Genomic DNA, 22,965 nt, shown 5'->3' with positions numbered 1-22,965 from the left:
ATATATATATATATATATATATATATATATATATATATATATATATATATATATATATATATATATATATATATATATATATATATATATATATATATATATATATATATATATATATATATATATATATATATATATATATATATATATATTATATGGGCTGGTGAGGAGCAGAAGACTAGATCTAGTAGAACAAGGAAATCTAAGAAATAGTACTGCCAGTTAATAGCAGCATCTCTCTCTCTCACTATATATATATATATATATATATATATATATATATATATATATATATATATATATATATATATATATATATATATATATATATATATATATATATATATATTATATGGGCTGGTGAGGAGCAGAAGACTAGATCTAGTAGAACAAGGAAATCTAAGAAATAGTACTGCCAGTTAATAGCAGCATCTCTCTCTCTCACTGACTGACTGTACTAGTACTATGATGATTTTTCTTTTACACTATGTACAAGTACTATGATGATTTTTCTTTTTCATTGTGATCTTTTTACTTTCTAACATGCATGTACATGCGACATACAAGACATCAATCATGGACATGTTAGGAGGATTCATCATGTTTAGGATATTGCAGTATCCCGAGTATTGAATGATGATATAGTTTGGTTACAACAAGCAAGTTACTACTTTACTGAATTACTGAATCACTGAAATGTTTAAGAGGGGGTAAAATGTTTTTGTTACTTTGAACATTCATACACAATCTACACACAATTTTCCTTTCTCCATCATGTACACACTCCATCATCATGTACACACAATTCACAATTCCTTTCTTTATATTTTTATCTGTGTATTACAAATCATTTGATTAATCAATCAACAAAACAAATGACCTGTCATTATTAGATAATAAATGTCCAAACAAACTTAGAAATTCTAAGAATTTATGTTAAGATGTTTAACCTGGTTGTCTATCTTGGTTGTCTAGATAGATAAATCTCCACTTGGTTGTCTATATAGATAAATGTCCAAACAAGTTTCATTTTGTTTTAATTTTGACAGTCATGACAACCAACCATTGGTTATGCTGCATAAGAAAAATGAAAGGACGAGACTGCACGAGAAATGAAAATGTTACTGCCCTATAATGTATATATATATACATAGAATGCATGAGTGAAATGAAAATGAAACTTTCCAATTTATTTCTCTCCTTTAGCACTAGTTGAAGGGTTACTGAAGTTGGCACCACCTGCAACAAGAACAGCACCACCATCGTTAGTTTTCAATACCTGAACAAGACACCAGATGCAACTTTATTATTATTACAGAAATGCCATCCATCAGAAATGCCACCCAATCTTTCTCTATATTTTGTGTGGTAGTATGAATGTTGTCCACATGAATTTTTAGTAGTATTTTTTTTTTCATGTGGTTGTCCAAAAGATTTAGAGGATCCTAGAGAATCTTACATTTGTTATTTTTCATACATTTTCTTATTGTTTACCATGTTACTGTAATGCAGTGTAAATTGCTTACTAATGAACTGTGATTGTGATACTGAGAGTTGATTTCCCAACATGACCAAGATATTTTTAGAATGCAAAACAATACCAGAAATGTTAAACAATTTTCATGAAATGTTAAACAATTTTCATGGTGTGTGCCACTCCCTCATGATGTGTTGTGTTATGTTGAATAGTATCCTCCAGTAAATAGAGGATAGGAAACAAAATAATAGAAAGCAGTCAGTAAATAGATATACAGAATAGGAAGCAGTACATAGAAATATATATTGTATCCCAATCTGTCCAAATTTAATCCCCTTGGTGCTTTGAATTCTCACAGTTCAGCTCAGTGTCACTTTATGTTGCCAGTTTTGTTACATTAGTGTAATAATGTTGGCTAACTAACATTGTGACAACACTGCCATCATATACACACCTTAGCAGAGCAGACATGTCATTTCCTCTTCACTCAAGCAGTCTTACATCAGGCTCTCTCACTCACGTCTGCAAGGAACGAACAACTTGTGCAAACTGGGCATTTTCTATAAGATCCTAACCCAACTGTTAATCTTAATTTTCCCAAGTCATGACATTCAAATTCTAACATCCATACCCGAGCATGACCTAATTATTTTCCCCACCGACCTTCAATTAATCTTGCACCTCTTTTCCTACGCCTCAGTCTTCTCCCTGTCCCTTGAGCATTATCATCATTAATCCCATCCACATCAAAACACTACAGATGATTTATCGCCAGAAAGTGTTTTGAGTGACATGTTCACAAGATTTCTCTCATACAAGGATTGATAAGATAAACATTTCTCTCATACAAGGATTGACAAGATATATTTTTTTTTTAACAATTGTATTACTGAATGTATGTATATACTTCATTTGAATTATGCGTATTTCTTCCATTAATTTACCTCGAAGAGTCTGCGGAGATAACGAATTATGCGTATTTCTTCCATTAATTTACCAATTTACCTCGAAGAGTCTCCGGATATTAAGTATGGAGAGTACACAACAAAAAATAAATAAATAAAAAAATTTAAAAAAAAGTTAAAAACATCAAACGGGAGAGTCTCTCGAACTCTTAGGAACACATCGCTCATTAACCAGCAAAACAGCCAGCACCACGAGTCTTACATTGTCTAGTTCAGAAGGCAGCCCATCCACGCCTGGGAACGGAGGAATGCCGGACCCTTGTATACTCCAGGCAATTAAGCTCTTCCAACTATCCCGTGTCCCGGGGTAGTGCCTTGTGTCCACTGAAGCTTCAAACTCTTCCAGATACAGGTCTTACAAGAACGCACTAGTAAAAAAGAAAAGATGCAAGTATGTAACACCCTCAAATTCAAATACAGATTAAAGACTATCAAACAGCCTACCATAACGTCACCTATGGGCATATAGTTATGGATGAAGACCAATTACTACAGCTATTGGTAGAGTAAAACTTTCTCGAGTTATGCATCTTACTTTAACCGAACGATTTCACTGGGCGACTTGACTAGGTGAATAAATTCCTATGAAACATGGTACGAGTATATCATCCACCAACATACCAGTGTCAGTACAAAGCACACAAGTAACCATTTACACTAAAACCCGATTCTACAATATTGAAATTGTACCTCGAGATCCCGGCTACTCATCTGTGGCCTTAAAATATTTCCTGAATACGGGCCTACCAGACAAAGCACCCATCCCACACCTTGCAACATAAGTAGCACTCAAAATGCAATTACATGGAAATATCAAGCGTAACCAGTGTGAAAGCAAGCATCAAAATTCAGATAAACTAACACACAACAACAACAACAACAAGCGTAACCAGTGTGAAAGCAAGCATCAAAATTCAGATAAACTAACACACAACAACAACAAGCCACTTACTGAATATTGCCTCCCTTCAATAGTACAGCTTCCGACTACGCAGACACCGCATTCTGAAATGTATGGGAGGCACTTCACTGTAAATGGAGTTAACACACCAAAACATCACAACCCTTAACAACGCGAAACCTTTAATATCAAAGCAAATATAAAGCTAAACTCAAGATCCGTATCAACTAATCTATAACAACCACACAACACCTAGTACTTAAAGTAACCTAAATAGTATCTCCATATAACAACCACACAACTCCCAGTACTTAAACGCACGGATATCCTCCCTCCACCACCGGCGCTGGTCTTCGCTTGACTAAGATCGTGCGGCCGTGGCAGGTTACGTTCTCACCTCTCCGCCAGCTGCCCCCACGTTTCCTTCTCCCTCTCCCCTCCACCTTTCTCAAAAACAAAGAGCAGACTTAGCACTTAGCAGAGCAGACATGTCTGCTTGAGTTCCTCTTCACTCAAGCAGTCTTACATCAGGTCCTCTCACTCACGTCTGCAAGGAACTTGTGCAAACTGGGCATTTTCTATCAAAGATCCCCCAACTGTTAATCTTAATTTTCCCAAGTCATGACATTCAAATTCTAACATCCATACCCGAGCATGACCTAATTATTTTCCCCACCGACCTTCAATTAATCTTGCACCTCTTTTCCTACGCCTCAGTCTTCTCCCTGTCCCTTGAGCATTACCATCATTAATCCCATCCACATCAAAACACTACAGATGATTTACCGCAAAAAAATGTTCTGAGTGACATGTTCACAAGATTTCTCCCATACAAGGATTGACAAGATATATTTTTTACTAGTATTACTGAATGCATACTTCATTTGAACTAATTAATGTTCTATAAAGATAGAGAAAACAGGAGAGGAGGAGGTGTCGCGTTATACGTTAGGGACACATTACAGTGCTGTATGAACAATAGAATTAAAACAGATAACAAAGCAGAGTCGATATGGGTAGATATTAAGGAAGGATCGCAGTCAGTAGTACTAGGGGTAGTTTACAGACCACCGACCAGTACAGAGGAAAATAACACCTCACTGTGGCAGGAATTAAATAGAGCAGGCAGGTACAGCCAGGTATGTGTGGTAGGAGATTTTAATTTTAGGAATATCGACTGGAGTCTGATTGTGGGTAACAAGGAAGCAGAGGAATTCCTTAAGGTAATTCAGGATAATTTTTTAAAACAGGTAGTCGTAGAACCCACAAGGGGGAATAATATTCTAGATTTAATTCTTACTAACAGGGAGGAAGCAGTCACGCAGGTAGAGGTTGGAGGACAGCTAGGTAACAGTGACCATAGGGAAATTAGGTACAATCTAGAATGGGAAGAAACTGTTAGAAATAAAAACACTAGTAAAATACCTGACTTTAGGAGAGCAGATTTTGAAGAATTAAAAAGGTACCTCCAAGGAGTGGACTGGCAAAGGATGCAGGGTGAGGTCAGGTCAGGGACGGAATTCAGAGAGATAAGGCAGGATGAGGGAGGTGAGGTGAGGCTCCAGAAGGGAGGAGGAAAGAGGAAGGGGGGAGATAGGTGTGAGTATGTTGGAATGTCAGGTCATGGTGAAATGAGAGAGGTAAGGTCGAGGCGAGTTGATGAGGGAGGGGAGAGGATGGTAGGGAACGAGATGAGGGGTTTAGGTGAAGTAAATGTAGATGAATTGTATAAATATTTCGTAGATAAAGTTCATACAGGTCAATTAGCAAATATCCCATATAAAACAATAAGATCACAAAAAAATGACCCTAAATGGATGACTGCTAGGTTAAAGCATTATATAGGGCGTAAGAGAAGTGTATATAAGAGATTAAAGGCAGGTGAGGAAGTTTTAAGGACACAGTATAATGAATTAGTTAGAACAGTCAGGAAGTTAACGAGGAAAGCTAAGGACAATTATGAATTAAAGGTAGCCAGCCAGGCGAAGACGGACCCCAAGGGATTTTATCAGGTATACAGGACGAAAAATAAGGATACTGTAGGTCCATTAAAGGCAGCAGATGGGGAGCTGGTTAGTTCTGGGGAGGAGATTAGTAAACTTCTGAATGATTATTTTTTAACTGTCTTCACTCAGGAGAACATGCAGGATATGCCAGATAGTGAACAGGTGTTTAGAGCAGATGAGTATGAGAAGCTGACGGATATTTCCATAACTAGGGAGATAGTGGAGCAGGAGATAGATAGGCTAAAAAAATTCAAGTCACCAGGACCTGATGAAATATATCCCAGAGTACTGAAGGAATGTAAAAAGATTATTAGTGAGCCGTTAGTTTCTGTCTTTAGGAAATCACTGGAGTCGGGTGAGGTACCAGTAATGTGGAGGCAGGCTAATGTAGTACCCATCTTTAAGAAAGGGGATAAAACTTTAGCGTCTAATTATAGACCTGTCAGCTTAACTTCAGTTGTAGGTAAAATGTTAGAGTCAATAATAGCCAGGAACATTAGGGAACATTTAGACAAACATAACTTGATAAATCAGTCACAGCATGGCTTCACGAAGGGGAAGTCTTGCCTGACAAACTTGTTAAGTTTTTACAGTAAGGTGTACGAGGCAGTAGATAATGGTGATAGTTATGATATCTTATATCTGGACTTTAGTAAAGCATTCGACAAGGTGCCCCATCAAAGGCTCCTGAGAAAGGTTAGGGCGCACGGGATAGATGGGAAGGTGTTAGGTTGGATAGGGTCATGGCTTGGTAACAGGCGACAGAGAGTGCTAATAAACGGCTCGAAATCCGAGTGGGGTCATGTCATTAGTGGGGTGCCACAGGGATCAGTATTAGGGCCATTATTATTTCTAATATATATCAATGACTTGGATAGTGGAATTAGTAGCGATGTTAGTAAATTTGCGGATGACACAAAGATAGGTAGATTAATTAGGTCAGAAGCGGATGCCATCGCCTTGCAGACAGACTTAGATAGAATGAATGAATGGACGGATAGATGGCAAATGCAATTTAATATCAATAAATGCAAAGTGCTTAGCGTAGGTAGAGGAAACCCACACAATAGGTACACATTAAACACCCAAACTCTGGTAGGTACAGGGTACGAGAAAGATTTAGGAGTTATAGTTAGCTCTGAACTCCGTCTAGGGAAACAATGCATAGAAGCCAGAAACAAGGCAAATAGGGTACTAGGATTCATTTTTAGGAGTGTTAAAAGTAGAAGGCCGGAAGTAATATTAAAGTTATACTTGGCGCTGGTCAGACCTCATCTAGACTACGCTGTGCAGTTCTGGTCCCCACATTACAGGAAAGATATAGGTCTATTAGAATCAGTACAGAGGAGAATGACTAAAAGGATCCAGGGGATGAGGAGTATTCCTTACGAAGCGAGGTTGAAGCGGTTAAATTTACATTCTCTAGAGAGACGTAGGTTAAGAGGGGACCTGATAGAAGTCTTTAAGTGGTATAGGGGTTATAACAAGGGAGATGTAAGCAAAATTCTTAGGATCAGCAACCAAGGTAGAACAAGAAATAACGGGTTCAAGCTTGAAAAATTTAGGTTTAGGAAGGAGATAGGAAAAAATTGGTTCTCAAATAGAGTGGTAGATGAGTGGAACGGACTCAGTAATCATGTAGTTAGTGCCAGGACACTAGAGAGCTTTAAGAGAAGATTAGACAAGTTTATGGATGGGGATAACAGATGGAAATAGGTAGGAGTGTTTCATACAGGGACTGCCACGTGTAAGCCTGGTCGCTTCTTGCAGCTTCCCTTATTTCTTATGTTCTTATGTTCTTATGTATTACTGAATGCATACTTCGTTGAATTATGCGCATTTCTTCCATTAATTTACCTCGAAGAGTCTCCGGAGATTAAGTACGGAGAGTACACAACAAAAAAAATAAATAAAAAAAAAAAAGAAAAGAAAAGTTAAAACATCAAACGGGAGAGTCTCTCGAACTCTTAGGAACACATCGCTCATTAACCAGCAAAACAGCCAGCACCACGAGTCTTATATTGTCTAGTTCAGAAGGCAGCCCACCCACGCCTGGAATGGAGGGATGCCGGACCCTTGTATACTCCAGGCAATTAAGCTCTTCCAACTATCCCGTGTCCCGGGGTAGTGCCTTGTGTCCACTGAAGCTTCAAACTCTTCCAGATACAGGTCTTACAAGACGCACTAGTAAAAAAAGAAAAGATGCAAGTATGTAACACCCTCAAAATCAAATACAGATTAAAGACTATCAAACAGTCTACCATAACGTCACCTATGGGCATATAGTTATGGATGAAGACCAATTACTACAGCTATTGGTAAAGTAAAACTTTCTCGAGTTATGCATCTTACTTTAACCGAAGGATTTCACTGGGCGACTTGACTAGGTGAATAAATTCCTATGAAACATGGTATATCATCCACCAACGTACCAGTGTCAGTACAAAGCACACAAGTAACCATTTACACAAACCCGATTTTACAATATTGAAATTGTACCTCGAGACCCCGGCTACTCGTCTGTGGCCTTAAAAATATTTTCTGAATACGAACCTACCAGACAAAGCACCCATCCCACACCTTGCAACATAAATAGCATTCAAAATGCAATTGCACTGGAAATATCAAGCGTAACCAGTGTGAAAGCAAGCATCAAAATTCAGATAAACTAACACATAACAAACCACTTACTGAATATTGCCCCCCTCCAATAGTACAGCTTCCGACTACGCAGAAACCGCATTCTGAAATATATGGGAGGCATTTCACTGTAAATGGAGTTAACACACCAAAACATCACAGCCCTTAACAACGCGAAACCTTTAATATCAAAGCAAATATAAAGCTGAACTCAAGATCAGTATCAACTCATCTATAACAACCACACAACACCTAGTACTTAACCTAAATAGTATCCTCATGTAACAACCACACAACACCCAGAACTTACCCGCTCGGATATCCTCCCTCTAACACCGGCGGTGGTTTTCGCTTGACTGAAATCGTGCGGCCGTGGCGGGTTGCCTTCTCACCTCTCCGCCAGGTGCCCCCCACCCCCCCGTTTCCTTCTCCCTCTCCCCTCCACCTTCCTCAAAACGATAATTTGCGCTGCTTCTTCAACGCCTTTCTGTCCATGCTTCATGTAAAGTACATCAGCTGAGTAACTTTCGAGTAAAATATTGAACTGCATTATTAGTTAATAATTTACTCCCAGTACAAGAGTTTACCCAGTAAAAAAAAGTCCAATGGATGTGTGTGTGTGTGTCCAACAATCGCTCACAAACAGGCTTCGAAGCAAAATTCACACACACACACACACACACACACGCACACACATAGGTCTCACAAAAAGAATTAAAGTAGAATAAATTATGTTAAATACGCTAGATATGAACTAATTTCCTTTTCTTTTGAAATTTTCTTTAATTATTTATTAACGAGGTTGTAACATAACGATTGTTTTCTACCTTACATGGTTTCATGGACTATATAGCAATCAACATATTTTGTTTTTAAAGATTTTAAGATATACACAGTTTTTTTTTTTTTTTCAGTATTTCTACTTCACCTGAGAGGTCAAAAGTTCACCCTGTTTGAGTACCAAGGGAGATAAAATGGTACTTACGTATGTATGTACGTATATTTCGAGCTGCTTTGATTTAAACTAAATCTGAATCAAATTCCTACAGGAAAGCTCTTATGTTATCTTGAATTATTCATTTTTTTTAATAATAATAATAATAATAATAATAATAATAATAATAATAATAATAATAATAATAACAATTTATTTACTTAGTTCATTAAGTATTTTATTCATTTTTATTTTGCTTCTCATTATTTTTATTATAAGACTAAGACACACGCAAACGATATTCATGTACAGTAAGTTATACACAAACTACGTGTACGATATACGAAAATTCTTACGTCAGTCTGTATCTCGATTACAAGAGAGCTTTCACTTTCCGTGACTGATAGTAGGTGCAAGGAAGACGTAAAAAATACAGCTACGCACAGTAAGGTAAGTAATAAAGTGCACCTTTTTTTTTCTTAACTTTTTGTTGCCCTTGGGCGAAATTCCTCTTACATAATGAAAAATCAACAATTAATATGAAAACAACGTATTATTCAAATAACTTTAAAGACGTGAAATATAGTTGCGGTTGAGTATTAATTCAACAAAACAAAACAAGCCGCCCCTAACACAACACCAGACGAGAGCAACGATTAGTAACCAATTAACTCCTCGCTCAGCCTGGGAACCTGACGACCTACTGAACGCCTCATCAAAATTACCGAGCTCATTTACTCCACTGCTACTGGCCCCTTGCAATAAATAAATAAAGACGGATAAATAAATAAGAATAGAGTAAAAATATCTACCTCTTCACAAAAAAATACAGAAATTGCGTAATATTAGTTAATAAAAAACTAGTAATTATGTGAAAGGAGTTAAAAATCCTTACACTTTAGAGGGGTAATAAAACATGAAAGAAGCATAATAAAAATGAGGCATGTCAACTCACAACAACTATGTAAGCAGGTGAAATTAAAGAAAATACAAATTAAAACAAAACCAATCTTCATACAAACACGTAAAAAATTATATAAATAAAATCGAGAGAAATTAAGTAAGATCTTATTTCAAACACAAACACATACAACAGAACTGTTTCATCCAGTTATTATTTTCGGACCGCTAATTGCTTTTCCCACACACTATAATGATTCTCTCTCTCTCTCTCTCTCTCTCTCTCTCTCTCTCTCTCTCTCTCTCTCTCTCTCTCTCTCTCTCTTGGTAAAAGGTGACGCAGCATCTCAAATCAAACCCAGCAGTGTTGTGGTGTCTGGATAAAATTAAGGCCATACACGACAAGCGTCTATTTGATCATCGAGGTTCAAGCGAAGTGAACGAAACAGACGAAGCAGGTAAGCACCGTGTCGTATGCAGGCTTAGTGAGTGAGTGATACCAAAATGGTGCGGTCTTTTGATATGAGAGGGAGTGGATAAATGAGATGTATCATTAGCAACTTCAATAACAATTATATTAATAACTACTGCTACTACTACTACAAACAATAGTCTGCCATTTTATTACTTTTTTTTTTAATCCTAATTTCCAGATAGACTTAATTCCTCTGTCTTAATCCTTTTTTTATCTTTTACATGCTATTGCATTAGTGTTTTATTACGTCTTATGAAATAAACGTGAAGCTAAAGACTACTATTACTACTACTACTACTATTACTACTGTAACCATGTTATATTAATGGGATGATGTCTGATGCAATATGACCAAGGGATGGTGCAGTAAACTTTACGCATTTAATCCTGTACTGCTATAGTTGTCCTCTGCTAACATTCAGAGTAATGCACAAAAATACCAGCATTAATACACAAAGTGTGTATCAATGTGTGTGTTTTTTTTAACTATTTAGGAAATTGTAGTGTAAAAGTGCCAAAGAAAATTGTAAATGATATTTGTGGAACAAAAATAGCAGTGAAAGGGTTATCATTGATCATAGATGGCACGATTGCATAATATCTCCACCTCCATCGTTTACTATAATTACTACTACTATCGTTTTAATATAATAATGTATAGTCATTAGTAGTTGATCAATTAGTCCATATAAGAGAAATTCCAATTTTGGAACACAGGAGCTACCTTGACCCCATCCACAGTAGTATCTTGACTCCACCCACAGTAGCTACCTTGACCCCACCCACAGTAGCTACCTTGACCCTACCCACAGTAGTATCTTGACCCCACCCACAGTAGCTACTTTGACCCTACCCACAGTACTATCTTGACCCCACCCACAGTAGCTACCTTGATCCCACCCACAATAGTAAGTTGACCCCACCCACAATAGCTACCTTGACCCCACCCACAGTAGCTACCTTGACCCAACCACAGTAGCTACCTTGACCCCACCTACAGTATACGTCAGAACAGAATGCTTCCACTTCTGCTTCTATAACAGTCTTAGATACTCGTACAGTACTATTATGTGTTAACACAACTACTAACACTACTATGCTAACTGCTACTACTGCAATATCAGCAACAAAAGCATCATTAGCAACAACAACCACCATCCCCACATCCACCAAAAACAATAAAGCAACAATAACAACAACAATTCCAGGACCAAACATTGTAAGATGAAATCGATGAAGAACAACAATCACCACAAACATCGCCGACCATTACAACTACCACTGCTACTACTACTGCTGCTATTGCTACCACTGAGCGAATCTGCACAAAGGGCGCGGCGAGGCTGGTGGGCCAGAGGGGGTCTGCCTGTGGTGGTGGAAGGAGAGGAGCCGCCCGAAGGAGAAGTGGAGGACATGATCGCGTCCACTTTGCGCCGTCAGTTGCCAGGTTGTCATAAAGTAAGTGTCAATGTGGGGGATTCTTTGATGATGGAAGAGAAAGTAGATTAAACATAATTTTTTTTTCCGTTCACTTTGCGTCTGTTGATAAGTCTCTATGTATATATGTATGTATGTGTGTATATGCCTACCTATCCTACCTACCTGTGTGTGTGTGTGTGTGTGTGTGTGTGTGTTATGTATATATGTATGTAAATCTCTCTCTCTCTCTCTCTCTCTCTCTCTCTCTCTCTCTCTCTCTCTCTCTCTCTCTCTCTTTACCCATACCCATCTATCCATCTATTTCCAGGTAATAGTCTCAGACAGGCACCCAGTGAGGAACGTAATGAAAGCTCTAGGGGAAGAGGTGTTTGTGTGGGAGATGCAGCCCCTTCTCGCCTCCTTGCCTCCCCCTCGCCCCCTGTTAAGAACCACACATCGCCAGGGTGGTGCCGCCCCTCTTTGTGTCGCCTTCGTCATTCTCGCCCCGCTGCAGGTGAGTTCAGACAGGTGAGGGAAGGTAGTGACTGACTGACTGACTAGTTGGTGATTGATTGATTAGTTGACTGAGTTAATGAGTGACTGACTGATTATTTTTAAAGTCACAACAACAACTACTACTACTACCACCACCACCGTTGACTGACTTGTTCTTAAACTAAACTGACCAACTTCTTTCGACTTAATCCCTGACCATTTTTTGGAAGGACATTTTTTTTTTCTTAGCTAGTCCCCTTGATACGTTTAAAACAATAAAAGTGACTGACAGGAAAGGATTGTTCACTAAAGACACGATCATGTAATTAACTAAAATTCCAAGGTATAATTAATAAGTGCTATAACATAACTTAGTAAATTTTTTACCCACACAATGTTATGAGTGTCTCCTTATGTCCCGAATTTATGGGATACGCAGGGGATAAAACAGACATAGGGACAGGAAAAGGAGAAATCCCACTAAACTCATTGTAGAAGTGTATACAATAGGGGAAAAAAAATGAACATGATAGTAAGATTGATATTTATCTCGATACTCTGTGTGTGTGTGTGTGTGTGTGTGTGTGTGTGTGTGTGTGTGTGTATGTGTGTGTGTGTGTGTGCGCGCGCGCAAACAGGTGGTGGCGGCGGCCATGGAGGGGCTACAGAGGGGAGAGTGGTTCCAAGGCGCACGGAAGCTGGTGTTCGCCTACACTGGTTTTGCCAACACGTCCCTGGAAGCAGCGGTGGAACGACATGCCACTCTGCGTACGTCTCTCTCTCTCTCTCTCTCTCTCTCTCTCTCTCTCTCTGTCCTTCCACCTCATTTTCAGTCTGTCTCGTTTCCTCCCTTCGTCCTAATTCAGTTGCAATATAAGTATTTTCTTCCCACAGGCTGTTCATCTCTTCGTTCAATGTGTTCTTATTCTGAAACACCTCTGCGCCGCACTACCGCTTCTCTTCAAAAGACTCTAGTTGGTTACACAGATTTTATTTATTTTTTATTTTTTTATGACAGATTAACAAGATTTCTACATTATCAAAAGGAGAAATACTCTTGAGAACTCGGCCAATCATCTCTGTGGCCTTTGAAAATAGTCGTGGTGAGAACGTAAAGCGTTTCAGAATACTGGCCAATGTGTCAATACCCATTCAATATCTTTATTTATATCTTTCGCAATTTTCGCTCGACACTTGTAGTCAGAATTCCAGTAGGTTGCTTTAATTTCCAGTGTTTTTAGCATTTTTCCTCAAGTATCAAGTATGCGGAATATATCCACTGTCCTGTTTTGTAAGAGTTCGTTGGCAGATTTCAGGACTTAAGATTGAGAAAAAGCGATACTGGACAATATGGTGATCTGAGGATTTGAGGCTTCAGGAAAAACATTAATGTACATTTCTCATTTGCAGTGTGTATAGCGTTTTCCTTCATTCCAAAGTCATGAGCATGTATCAATTGTTCAGTTTTGTAAGAGTTGTCAGCACATTTAAGACCTAAAGACTAACAGAAAACCCTAAGCACAGTGTGAGAAGTGTATATCAGCGATTTCCTTTTAAATCTTAAGCCGTCTGATCTCCATTGTTCAGATGTGCAAGGACTGTCAGCCGATCAGGAGACGTAACACTGACAGAAAACGGTAAACACAGTGCAAGTGAAAAGTGTACAATCAACATTTTCCCTCAGATCTTAAGACTTCTACCATGTTTGTTCAGTTTTGTAAGGAGCTGGTATGCAGAACTAAAACCTTAACACTGAGAGAAAACACCAAACACAGTACGAGTAAGAACTATACATTAGCTCCTTGACGATTGACCATGACATGCCCCCCACCGCCAGGCTCAGCCTACGGCACGGTGCTGGCTGCCTGGACCCATAGTAGGGAGGCCAAGGCCAGCGCCCCGTCCCGCCTGTACCAGGTGGTGACCACCTGCCCCTACTGCAAGGAAGGGGGTCCTAACGCCGCCCTGGTGGACCAATGGACGCCAGGAACCACTCACGTCACGGAAAAGCCACTTTATCCAGACACATTTAAGGTTATACATTTAATCATTGTTGCTTTTAGTAGTAGTAGTAGTAGTAGTAGTAGTAGTAGTAGTAGTAGTAGTAGTTAAAGATTCATTTTCATTGTGGAGCTTACTTCGTTTCAAAATATGTGGAGCTTACTTCGTTTCAAAATATAATGTGTATTACAAGACTGATTATAATATTCAGGACCCGTATTTTCAAATGCTTTGTTCTCTTATAATGATTATTCTCCGAGTTCACAGCGATGATTATTAGACTGGTTCTCATGTTTTTTTTTTTTTCTCTCTCTCTCTCTCTCATTATTGATGTGGAATCCTTGTTAAACTGTGGCGTGGCTTGGAGTGGTCGGCGGTGCCACCTTTGATCGCTCGCCTGTCTCTGAAGGGATCAGTGCCCGTGAGCTCCGTTTATCAAGAGCTCGCCCTTCGGCGCCTTGTGACCCCAGTGTTGTTTTGAATCCCTATATCTATTTATTCATTCATTTTATTTCATGTATCTATTTTGTATTACTGAAGTAGGAGGGAGAGAACGGTAAATTACCGATTTTTGTTTTTACTTTTTTTTTTTTTTTGTATCACTGACCGTCTCTTTCTCGCATATAATTAAATATTTTTTTTTAAAAAGTCAAACTGAAGGAACGCACATGACACCAAAAAAAAAAAAGTAGGCTAAAGTGACGCAATTCTGCTTCGGAGAATACGAATTATCTGAAATTAATATAATAACAAAGAACAATTCCCTCAACAAGAATATTTCCCTTTCTCTCCGTCCTTCTCCTTACACTTCTGTAGGAATGTAAAACCAGTATTTACAGACCCCAATATATTTTAACACTTGGCGAATCAACGCATAAATCCGTATATTTAGATCAACAATACACGAAACATTCCACGAATCAACGCATGCGAGTAAATCAGTATCTATAGACCCCCAATGCACTTGACACCTCACGAATATATATATATATATATATATATATATATATATATATATATATATATATATATATATATATATATATATATATATATATATATATATTCACAACAGAACTTCCACGGCCACCAGTTCAAGATAGTCACCCTGGAATACGCGCCCTTCAGCTGCTACACTAAGATGGAAGACAAAGAAGACGGCGATGAGATGCACGGTCACGGTCAGGAGGGAAGAAAACGAAGATCCAGGCTCGAGCTCAAAGACTGTGTGGACACCCGAATGCTGCGTGCCATGGCGACCTCCCTCAATTTTACTTACGTGGTGCGGGAGCCTCTGGACGGGCAGTGGGGGTACCGGCTGCAGAACGGCTCCTACACGGGTTAGAAATACGTATACATACCGGTTTATTCTTTCGTCAAGACGAAAAGAGTGTTTCCCTAGTCAGGGGTTGGTACCAAGTACGTACAGTTCTACCGCAGTTCCATCTCGTCATCTCACTCTGTCTTCCCCTCGATCTTCATCCCTCAATTGTTTTCTTTTCATCGGTTCCAGATCTTTTCTTCTTACTAGGTGTCCAAACCATCTTATTTTTTTATGTCCTTATCACTTCTATAGTGTATTCCACTCCCTTCCTCCTCGCTTCTTCATTTCGTAGATGTTCTTTGAGTGACACAAAATGGCCCGTATTCTGAAACATTTATGCGCCGTACCTCAACTATTACAAAAAAAGCCTCAAACTGAAGCTATACGGGTTTTTAAGGGTTTTTTTTTTACGGTTTCAGTGACAGATTTATAAGATTTCTACATTATAAAAGGGAGAAACAGTCTTGGGAACCCGGCTAATCATTTATGTGGCCTTTGAAAACAGTCATGGTGAGAGAGCAAAGCATTTCAGAATATGGACTTATTTTCAAAGGTCACAGAGATAACTAATCGAGTTTCTAAGGGCGCATTTTTATTTATTTATTTTTATTTATTTTAGCACGGACGATGTTAAGTAGGTACTTATTAATCATGAACCCCTCCCCCACCAGTAACCTCCATTAGTGCGCGTTAACAATAGTGGTGCTGAAACGCTGAAAAGTTTGAGAGAGAGAGAGAGAGAGAGAGAGAGAGAGAGAGAGAGAGAGAGAGAGAGGGGAGGGGCATTATCCAGACTTTAATGATTATAATCACCTTCGACGATTATTGTACCACCTAAAATATCACCTAAAATTTTATCTAGTTAAACCAAACTGATGAAGAAAAATGACCAATAAATACGGATGAAGCAGATGATGATGATGATGATGATGAAGGATTATAACTGTTCATGCTCGTCATTTGTGTTATCATTATTATGTCCTTAACCCTTTTCCTGCTATGTTTGTTCTTCGTTAACATTTAGAATACAATAAAAAAAAAATGTTCACTTAGACGCAGAAAGAAATTAGAAAGTTTATCTGGTCTTTTGTTTCTATTTTATTTATGTATTTATTTATTTATTTTTTATTCACTTATTTACATTTGCTTATCTATTTTTCATAATAATTATTTAAGAGACTAGTACGGAAGTGAGTGCTTAAAATTGTAGGTGATTAAGCGAAAAGAAAATATCCAGTATTGTAAAGAATAACTAAAGCCCCTCTCTCTCTCTCTCTCTCTCTCTCTCTCTCTCTCTCTCTCTCTCTCTAGGTGTGATTGGCGCCGTGCAAAGACTAGAGGCGGACTTTTCCCTGAACGTGGCCTTCACCGGGGACAGGGAGCGTGTGATTGACTACACCCTGGGTTACTACAACGACCCACTCACTTTCTGCACCTCACCACCTCGTCCCCTACCACGCGTACTGGCCCTCGTGCGCCCCTTCCACCCCGAGGCAAGGCAACCACAAGGACAGACACACGGACAGGCAAATATACGGACAGAAAGACACACACACACACACACACACACACACACACACAATACAGAGACAGACAACACAAGCCTGACTCAATCCTGTACGTATTCTACAACTTCAAAAATACTTAGGTGAATGCACACACACACACACACACACACACACACACACAGACCACACTCAACGTTACCCATCCCGAAAATAATTGGCACGGGTCATCTTCATGTTATCCCTTTATCCACACACCTAATTATTGATGCTAATCCAATAAATTCCCCCTTTATCCACACACCTGATTGCTGCTGATCCGCGCGGCAGGTGTGGGCAGGGTTTGTGGTCGCTCTGGTGGCGGTGGGAAGCCTCTACTATGCTGCCAGGAAACTTGAAAATTCCTCCTCCTCCGTGCCCTCTTTTCTCGCCACCTTTCTGAAAATATATGGAAGCTGTCTGACGTAAGAGTAGCCACTGTGTGTGATAGTAGTGGTGGTGGTGGTGGTGGTGGTAGTGGTGGTGGTAGCATAGTGGTAGTAGTAGTAGTAGTAGTAGTAGTAGGCCGGTACTGAGAGACGCTTCGCTCTCTCACCGCGACTATCTCCAAAGATCATAGATATGATTTGCCGGAATCTCAGGAATGTTTCTCTTGTTGATAATGTAGAAATCTTGTCAATCTGTCATTAGAACCGTAAGCACTCTTAAAAACCATGCAACTTCAACTAAAGCCTTTTGAAAGTAGTTGGGGTGCGATGATTGTTTCTAAGTGTAGTAGCAGCTCAGGCATTTTCCTCCTCTCTTTCCTCTACATTTCCTTCTATTTAATTCTTCCGCTCACACTGTCCCTTTCCTCGGATCCTTCTCCCTATTCTCTTCCACCCAGTGCTCAGTTTCCAAGCCTCTCTCCTTCCCAATATTCGTCCCATCAATAAACAGCAGTTACCTCTCACAAACATCATTAACTGTAGACATCCTACTCTATACCGTATCTAGTGTTTTTATTAATTTCTTTTGATAAAGCAGTTAGCGTAGTGCATTTGGATCAGCGTCTAGTGTGGTACATTACAACCATGGTGCACAGTGAGATAGAAAAAAACAATACCTAGAAAATTGCACGATATTGCTGCATGATATTGCATTATGCACTGTGAGAGGACAAGGAGGTGAGAAGGGAATGAAGCGATGACTGGTTACAAAGACGAAGTGAAAGGAGACGCCATGCAACCATTTTACATGAACTGTGAAGTGCTTATGATCAGACTTTAGAAACTATATGCGGATGGACCCAAAAATAACTTTGTTCATCGTGTGCCTGGCAGTGTCGCACTCCCACGCCTCTGTCCTGCCAGTGTCCGAGGTTCCGAAACTACGAACACGGGTAGTGTCTGTTACACCCCTTGGTGCTCACTTCTGACTTCATCAGCACTCATATCCTCTTGCTATCACTATCTGGTAACAGTGGCTGTTCGACAGACAGTGTTCGACTGTATGGACGCACACTAAAATCTCTCACTGACACCAAATTGTACCTACATCTAACTACCTAAAAGGACTCGTTTATCCCCCATATTCAGAAGTTCACGCACACCCCCAGAGAGAAACAGCAAGTAAGATGGGATAAGATAGTGCGTAGTATATGCTAAGGCTTCTCTATATTAAGAAAGCAACGCCCACTCCCAGAGAGAAATACGGGATGGTCTCTCCATATTAAAGGCCACGCACACCTCCAAAGAGAGAAACACACTAAGATAGCATAATGTATAAAAAAAATATATATGGCTACTCAGTGATAACAGTACGGACTCTATAAAGAATTTCTTATGTCAAAGATAATTCGTTGAAAAAAATATTTGTTTCAGGTTTTTTTACTAATAGGAATGCCAAGAAATGGGAGTGACTGTGTGTGTGTGTGTTCCAATGTCACAGGGGGAATATGATGATTCGCTAGAACCGTAAATCATCCTTAAAATTACGTGCAACTTCAACTTCAGCCTTTTGGTAGAAGTCGAGGTGCGGCATAGAAAATTTCTGAGTATGGCCTGCAATCACTCCAACCACTGACATCCACCCTTCCCTCATCCCTCTTCCTCCTGACAACCATTGACTTTTTCATCTCTAGTGCATTGGCTTACTTCTCTTAACTGGATGGATGTATGGATTCTCTCTCTCTCTCTCTCTCTCTCTCTCTCTCTCTCTCTCTCTCTCTCTCTCTCTCTCTCTCTCCACTAGGCAGAGTCAGAAATGGGAGACGGGGGGCGTCGGGCGGGCGGTCGTGGGAGGTTGGATTCTATTCTCTCTCGTCATGTTTCGCTCCTACGTGGCCATGCTGACTGCATCCCTCGCCCTGCCACCTCTCTCCCCCACCCTCAACACCCTGCAGGAACTGGTGGATAGCGACTTCTCGTGGGGCATACAGGCGAGTGGTGGTGGTGTTGGTGGTAGCGGTAGCAGCAGGTAAAAACATAAGAAAATAAGGAAAACTACAAGAAGCCGTCAGGCCTACACGTGGCAGTCCCTTTCTACCTATTTCCACCTGTCATCCTCACCCATGAATCTGTCTCATCTTCTTTTAAAGTTCCCTAATGAATTGGTATCAATAACGTGATCACCGAGACTGTTCCATTCATTTACCGTTCTATTTCTTGTGGCAGCAGAGTATCTTTTTGCATTAAATTACTATATGTTTATTGCTTTGGGTTTGGTGAGTAAACAGCTCTTACAGAGGCAAAAGGCTTATCTGTATTATACTCAGCGTCACGGGGTCTGGCATAGTAAGGATAACACCACAATTGAATGCTCTCACATGCTGACCGGCAGGCGTATTCTACATGACAGTATTCGCGTGTCATATGGCAAAATTACTGTGCCAGAGTCCGCATCATCAAGTATTATTCTCCAACATTATGATTTATCTCCTTCCTCCCCCTTATGTTCTCTCAGCTCAGAAGTTATTGGGAAGTTTAAAGGCAGGGAGAAAACTTCCTGCCCATCGCCCTCTCTCTCTCTCTCTCTCTCTCTCTCTCTCTCTCTCTCTCTCTCTCTCTCTCTCTCTCTCTCTCATGAGTAATATTTTCAAAACCCAAACGGATAATTAGTCACTAGAATCATGAAAATACATTTGAAAAATCCTAGTTACTTCCACTTGAGTGTAGACAGTCGAGGCATGACGCTGAAGTGTTTGAAAGGTACCTCTGAAAACCCAAATATGGCATACCTGGACCTCCACCCTCACCCCCCAGGACCAGGGTGCGGCAGACTACCAGCTCCTCAAAACCTCCACCGTGCCGCTGTACCGCCAAGTATACAATGGCCTCCAGGTGTGCCCCGACTTAGACGCCTGCCTCGTCAGGGCCCGCGACTCCCGCTACGCCTTCATCACCTGGCGCCTCTACATGCAGGACAGGATTGCCATCAGGTGAGTGTGGGGGACTGTTTCGTCCTTTCAGCTTCTCTGCGACAATGAGGTCAGTTATGCATGATTAGTATCTTTCATATGTCAGTAACTGCTGATGACGGAGAAAGTAAAATAGATGAGTACAAAGAACTATATGAACAAAAAATAAAAGCAGAGGAAAACAAAATACAACAATACAAATAATAATGATAATAATACATATCCCTAACGTAGGTGTCTATCACGATTACGAGCGCTACCCTTCCCAATGCAAAAGAACTAACTTGCACCAGAATCGAACTCGTGCCCTTGCTTCGAAAAGAGTGAGTTTCGAAATAGCTAAATAAATAAATAAATAAATAAATAAATAAATGGCCAGCCCTCCCGGCTCTCAGTTTCCATTTTTGGGAGCGGCTTTCTAATCTTTATATATATATATATATATATATAGAGAGAGAGAGAGAGAGAGAGAGAGAGAGAGAGAGAGAGATATATATATATATATATATATATATATATATATATATATATATATATATATATATATATATATATATATATATATATATATTTTTTTTTTTTTTTTTTTTTTTTTTTTTTTTTTTCTTTTTTCCCCCGCGCTTTTGATCAGCCTCCTTAATGTAAAAAGATTGAAAACAGCAACAATAACTAATCAAGCAATGCGCCATACACTCGCCCGCCTCTGTCATGAGAAGAGCCAGCAAAATATGGATAGAATGCACTGATTTTGTTTCAGCAACTATGGAACGGAACTGGTGGGGTCTTGTGGTTAACTAAAGCGAACGTGAATACGTGATTAGAATCTTTAACAGAACACGTAGCAAAGCGCGTCACTAGCGATCCCAGGTCATTTCTATCTATAGCACAGACTGTTGATAAATTTACACATTTGCACTTGGCGCTGCATTAAATAATCAAAGCATCATAATCTAAAACAGTCCAATGAACGTCAACAGTTAGTATAGCAGTAGTTCTGTGCACGTAGCCGCCCGGCAATCAAAATTTATTCAATGAAAATTATTTTCTCAACCATCTGCTCTGAACATTTCCTTTATTTTCACGGCAATGAACATGAATACCACTAACACCAGTGCTCAGTTCAACAGCAAAAGTTCCCTTGCTTTAAGTACTCAAGAGTCAAGCAAGTAATTGTCCACTTCACCTTCCCCATACCCTGCTACGCCATTGTACATCCACTGCCATTATATTCCACGGTCTGTATTCTAAAACGCTTTGCTCTCTCACCACGACGATTTTCAAACACCATAGAGATCATTAGCCGGGTTCTCACGAATGTTTCTCCTGTTACAATCATGTTGAAACCTCGCTAATCTTTCATCTCAATCGTAACAAGACTCTTAGAAAATCGTGTAACTTCAACTAAAGCCTCGTATGTAGCGAAAGGGCGGCACGGCAGTTTCAGGAAAGTTCTACGCCCGGCCTTAAGCATTCACCTTTACATATGCACACCTCAATATATTGTTTCCACAATCACCTGTGACTACTATTTTCACCAGCATCACACTCACCTCACGACTCACCCGTCCGCATCGCACATCCACCTTCTACCACTCTCAGCCGTTCAATACCGCTTCTTCCCATCAGCGTCACTCCCGTCCCGTCTCCTGTCCGACTCGTATGCTCTAACGCAGCGTCAAACGCTTCGAATTCTCATTCATTCCAACCAACAAATTTTTCATAGCTGTTGTTCTTCTTCTTGTTGAACTGGTTATTGCATTGTAATTTTCCTATATCATTGCATATTTCAAAAAAGGTCAGTTCAATTGTATAAGACTGAGAAAAATTATATAACATAAATGAAACGCAAATAGAAATGAAGCATTGTTACACACACACACACACACACACACACGAAGAGAGTTGAAAATAATATAAAGGCTATAAAAGATTGCTCTGTTCAATAACATGGTTTTCAATCCCTCTCCAGGTTCACCTCAGCCACGGGAGAACCTCAGCTCCACGTGGCCACCAGTGATTTCTTTCCCTCAGAGATCGGCTGGGCAATGACGCCAGGTTGCCCTTTCAGGGATAAATTCAATCACCAGATCCGGCGGCTGCTGGAGGCTGGCCTGCTGACCCGGTGGCTGAACCAACTCATCCATGACCCGGGGCGGCGCGAGGCCCAGGAGTCAGAGGAGCCTCAGCAGGCGGAGAGGTCCCAGCAGCCCCTCACTCTGGACCATGTGCAGGGCGCCTACTACGTGCTCTTCATCGGCTATGCTCTGTCTGGCCCTCTCTTCTTGCTAGAGCTAGTCTGCTTCTCTCGGTACCATCTCTCTTAACCAAGCACAGCCTTCTGTCTTGCAACCTCCTAATGTTACTACTTCTATCACTACTTCTATTGGTGACATCTACAACTAAACTATGTGTGTGTAATGCTAATGTATCATAAAAATTAATATCATGTTCATTTTTTTAATACTGCTTGCTAACAATTCCCAAAAATTCATATTTAATGACTGAGCACGAATTTTTTTAAGTCAT

General features: G+C 39.8%; 1 protein-coding gene and 2 long non-coding RNA genes across 8 annotated transcripts; 1 reads left to right on the top strand and 2 right to left on the bottom strand.

Moving 5' to 3' along the window:
* Nucleotides 1-1,175: 1,175 nt before the first annotated feature.
* Nucleotides 1,176-8,380, bottom strand: LOC135104029 (uncharacterized). 5 transcript variants are annotated; one of them, XR_010270270.1, is made up of 8 exons: nucleotides 8,300-8,347; nucleotides 8,041-8,093; nucleotides 7,396-7,533; nucleotides 3,665-3,786; nucleotides 3,395-3,447; nucleotides 2,645-2,810; nucleotides 1,932-1,999; nucleotides 1,176-1,239 (listed from the first exon to the last, which is right to left on the bottom strand). It is a non-coding gene; the product is annotated as an uncharacterized LOC135104029 (long non-coding RNA). The 5 variants fall into 5 exon arrangements; XR_010270271.1 differs by having other exon boundaries at nucleotides 7,400-7,533; XR_010270273.1 differs by lacking the exon at nucleotides 7,396-7,533 and having other exon boundaries at nucleotides 3,665-3,790; nucleotides 8,300-8,341.
* A 1,784-nt stretch (nucleotides 8,381-10,164) lies between these two features.
* LOC135104028 (glutamate receptor-like) lies at nucleotides 10,165-22,887 on the top strand. 2 transcript variants are annotated; one of them, XM_064010892.1, is made up of 11 exons: nucleotides 10,165-10,281; nucleotides 11,507-11,756; nucleotides 12,046-12,231; nucleotides 12,851-12,980; nucleotides 14,050-14,246; nucleotides 15,289-15,553; nucleotides 16,849-17,030; nucleotides 17,373-17,506; nucleotides 19,275-19,461; nucleotides 20,285-20,460; nucleotides 22,409-22,887. In XM_064010892.1, the coding sequence occupies exons 2-11, from the start codon at nucleotides 11,523-11,525 to the stop codon at nucleotides 22,761-22,763; spliced, it is 2,046 nt and encodes a 681-aa protein (XP_063866962.1). In that variant the 5' UTR covers nucleotides 10,165-10,281; nucleotides 11,507-11,522; the 3' UTR covers nucleotides 22,764-22,887. The 2 variants fall into 2 exon arrangements, with proteins under 2 accessions (XP_063866962.1, XP_063866963.1); XM_064010893.1 differs by lacking the exons at nucleotides 19,275-19,461; nucleotides 20,285-20,460.
* Nucleotides 15,406-22,230, bottom strand: LOC135104030 (uncharacterized). Its single transcript, XR_010270275.1, has 4 exons — nucleotides 21,990-22,230; nucleotides 20,260-20,496; nucleotides 17,347-17,480; nucleotides 15,406-15,545 (listed from the first exon to the last, which is right to left on the bottom strand). It is a non-coding gene; the product is annotated as an uncharacterized LOC135104030 (long non-coding RNA).
* Nucleotides 22,888-22,965: the final 78 nt, after the last annotated feature.

Source organism: Scylla paramamosain, chromosome 10 (assembly GCF_035594125.1).
Source record: "Scylla paramamosain isolate STU-SP2022 chromosome 10, ASM3559412v1, whole genome shotgun sequence".
NCBI classification, from domain to species: domain Eukaryota; kingdom Metazoa; phylum Arthropoda; class Malacostraca; order Decapoda; family Portunidae; genus Scylla; species Scylla paramamosain.
This window is presented reverse-complemented; position numbering and strand designations above follow the sequence as displayed.

Excerpts from the sequence above, each read along its gene's own strand:
- LOC135104028 (XM_064010892.1), top strand. The coding sequence starts at position 11,523 with ATGAAATCGATGAAGAACAACAATCACCACAAACATCGCCGACCATTA. Across the intron at positions 12,232-12,850 it reads TCATTCTCGCCCCGCTGCAG|GTGGTGGCGGCGGCCATGGA; the intron begins GTGAGTTCAGAC and ends GCGCGCAAACAG. Across the intron at positions 15,554-16,848 it reads GCAGAACGGCTCCTACACGG|GTGTGATTGGCGCCGTGCAA; the intron begins GTTAGAAATACG and ends CTCTCTCTCTAG.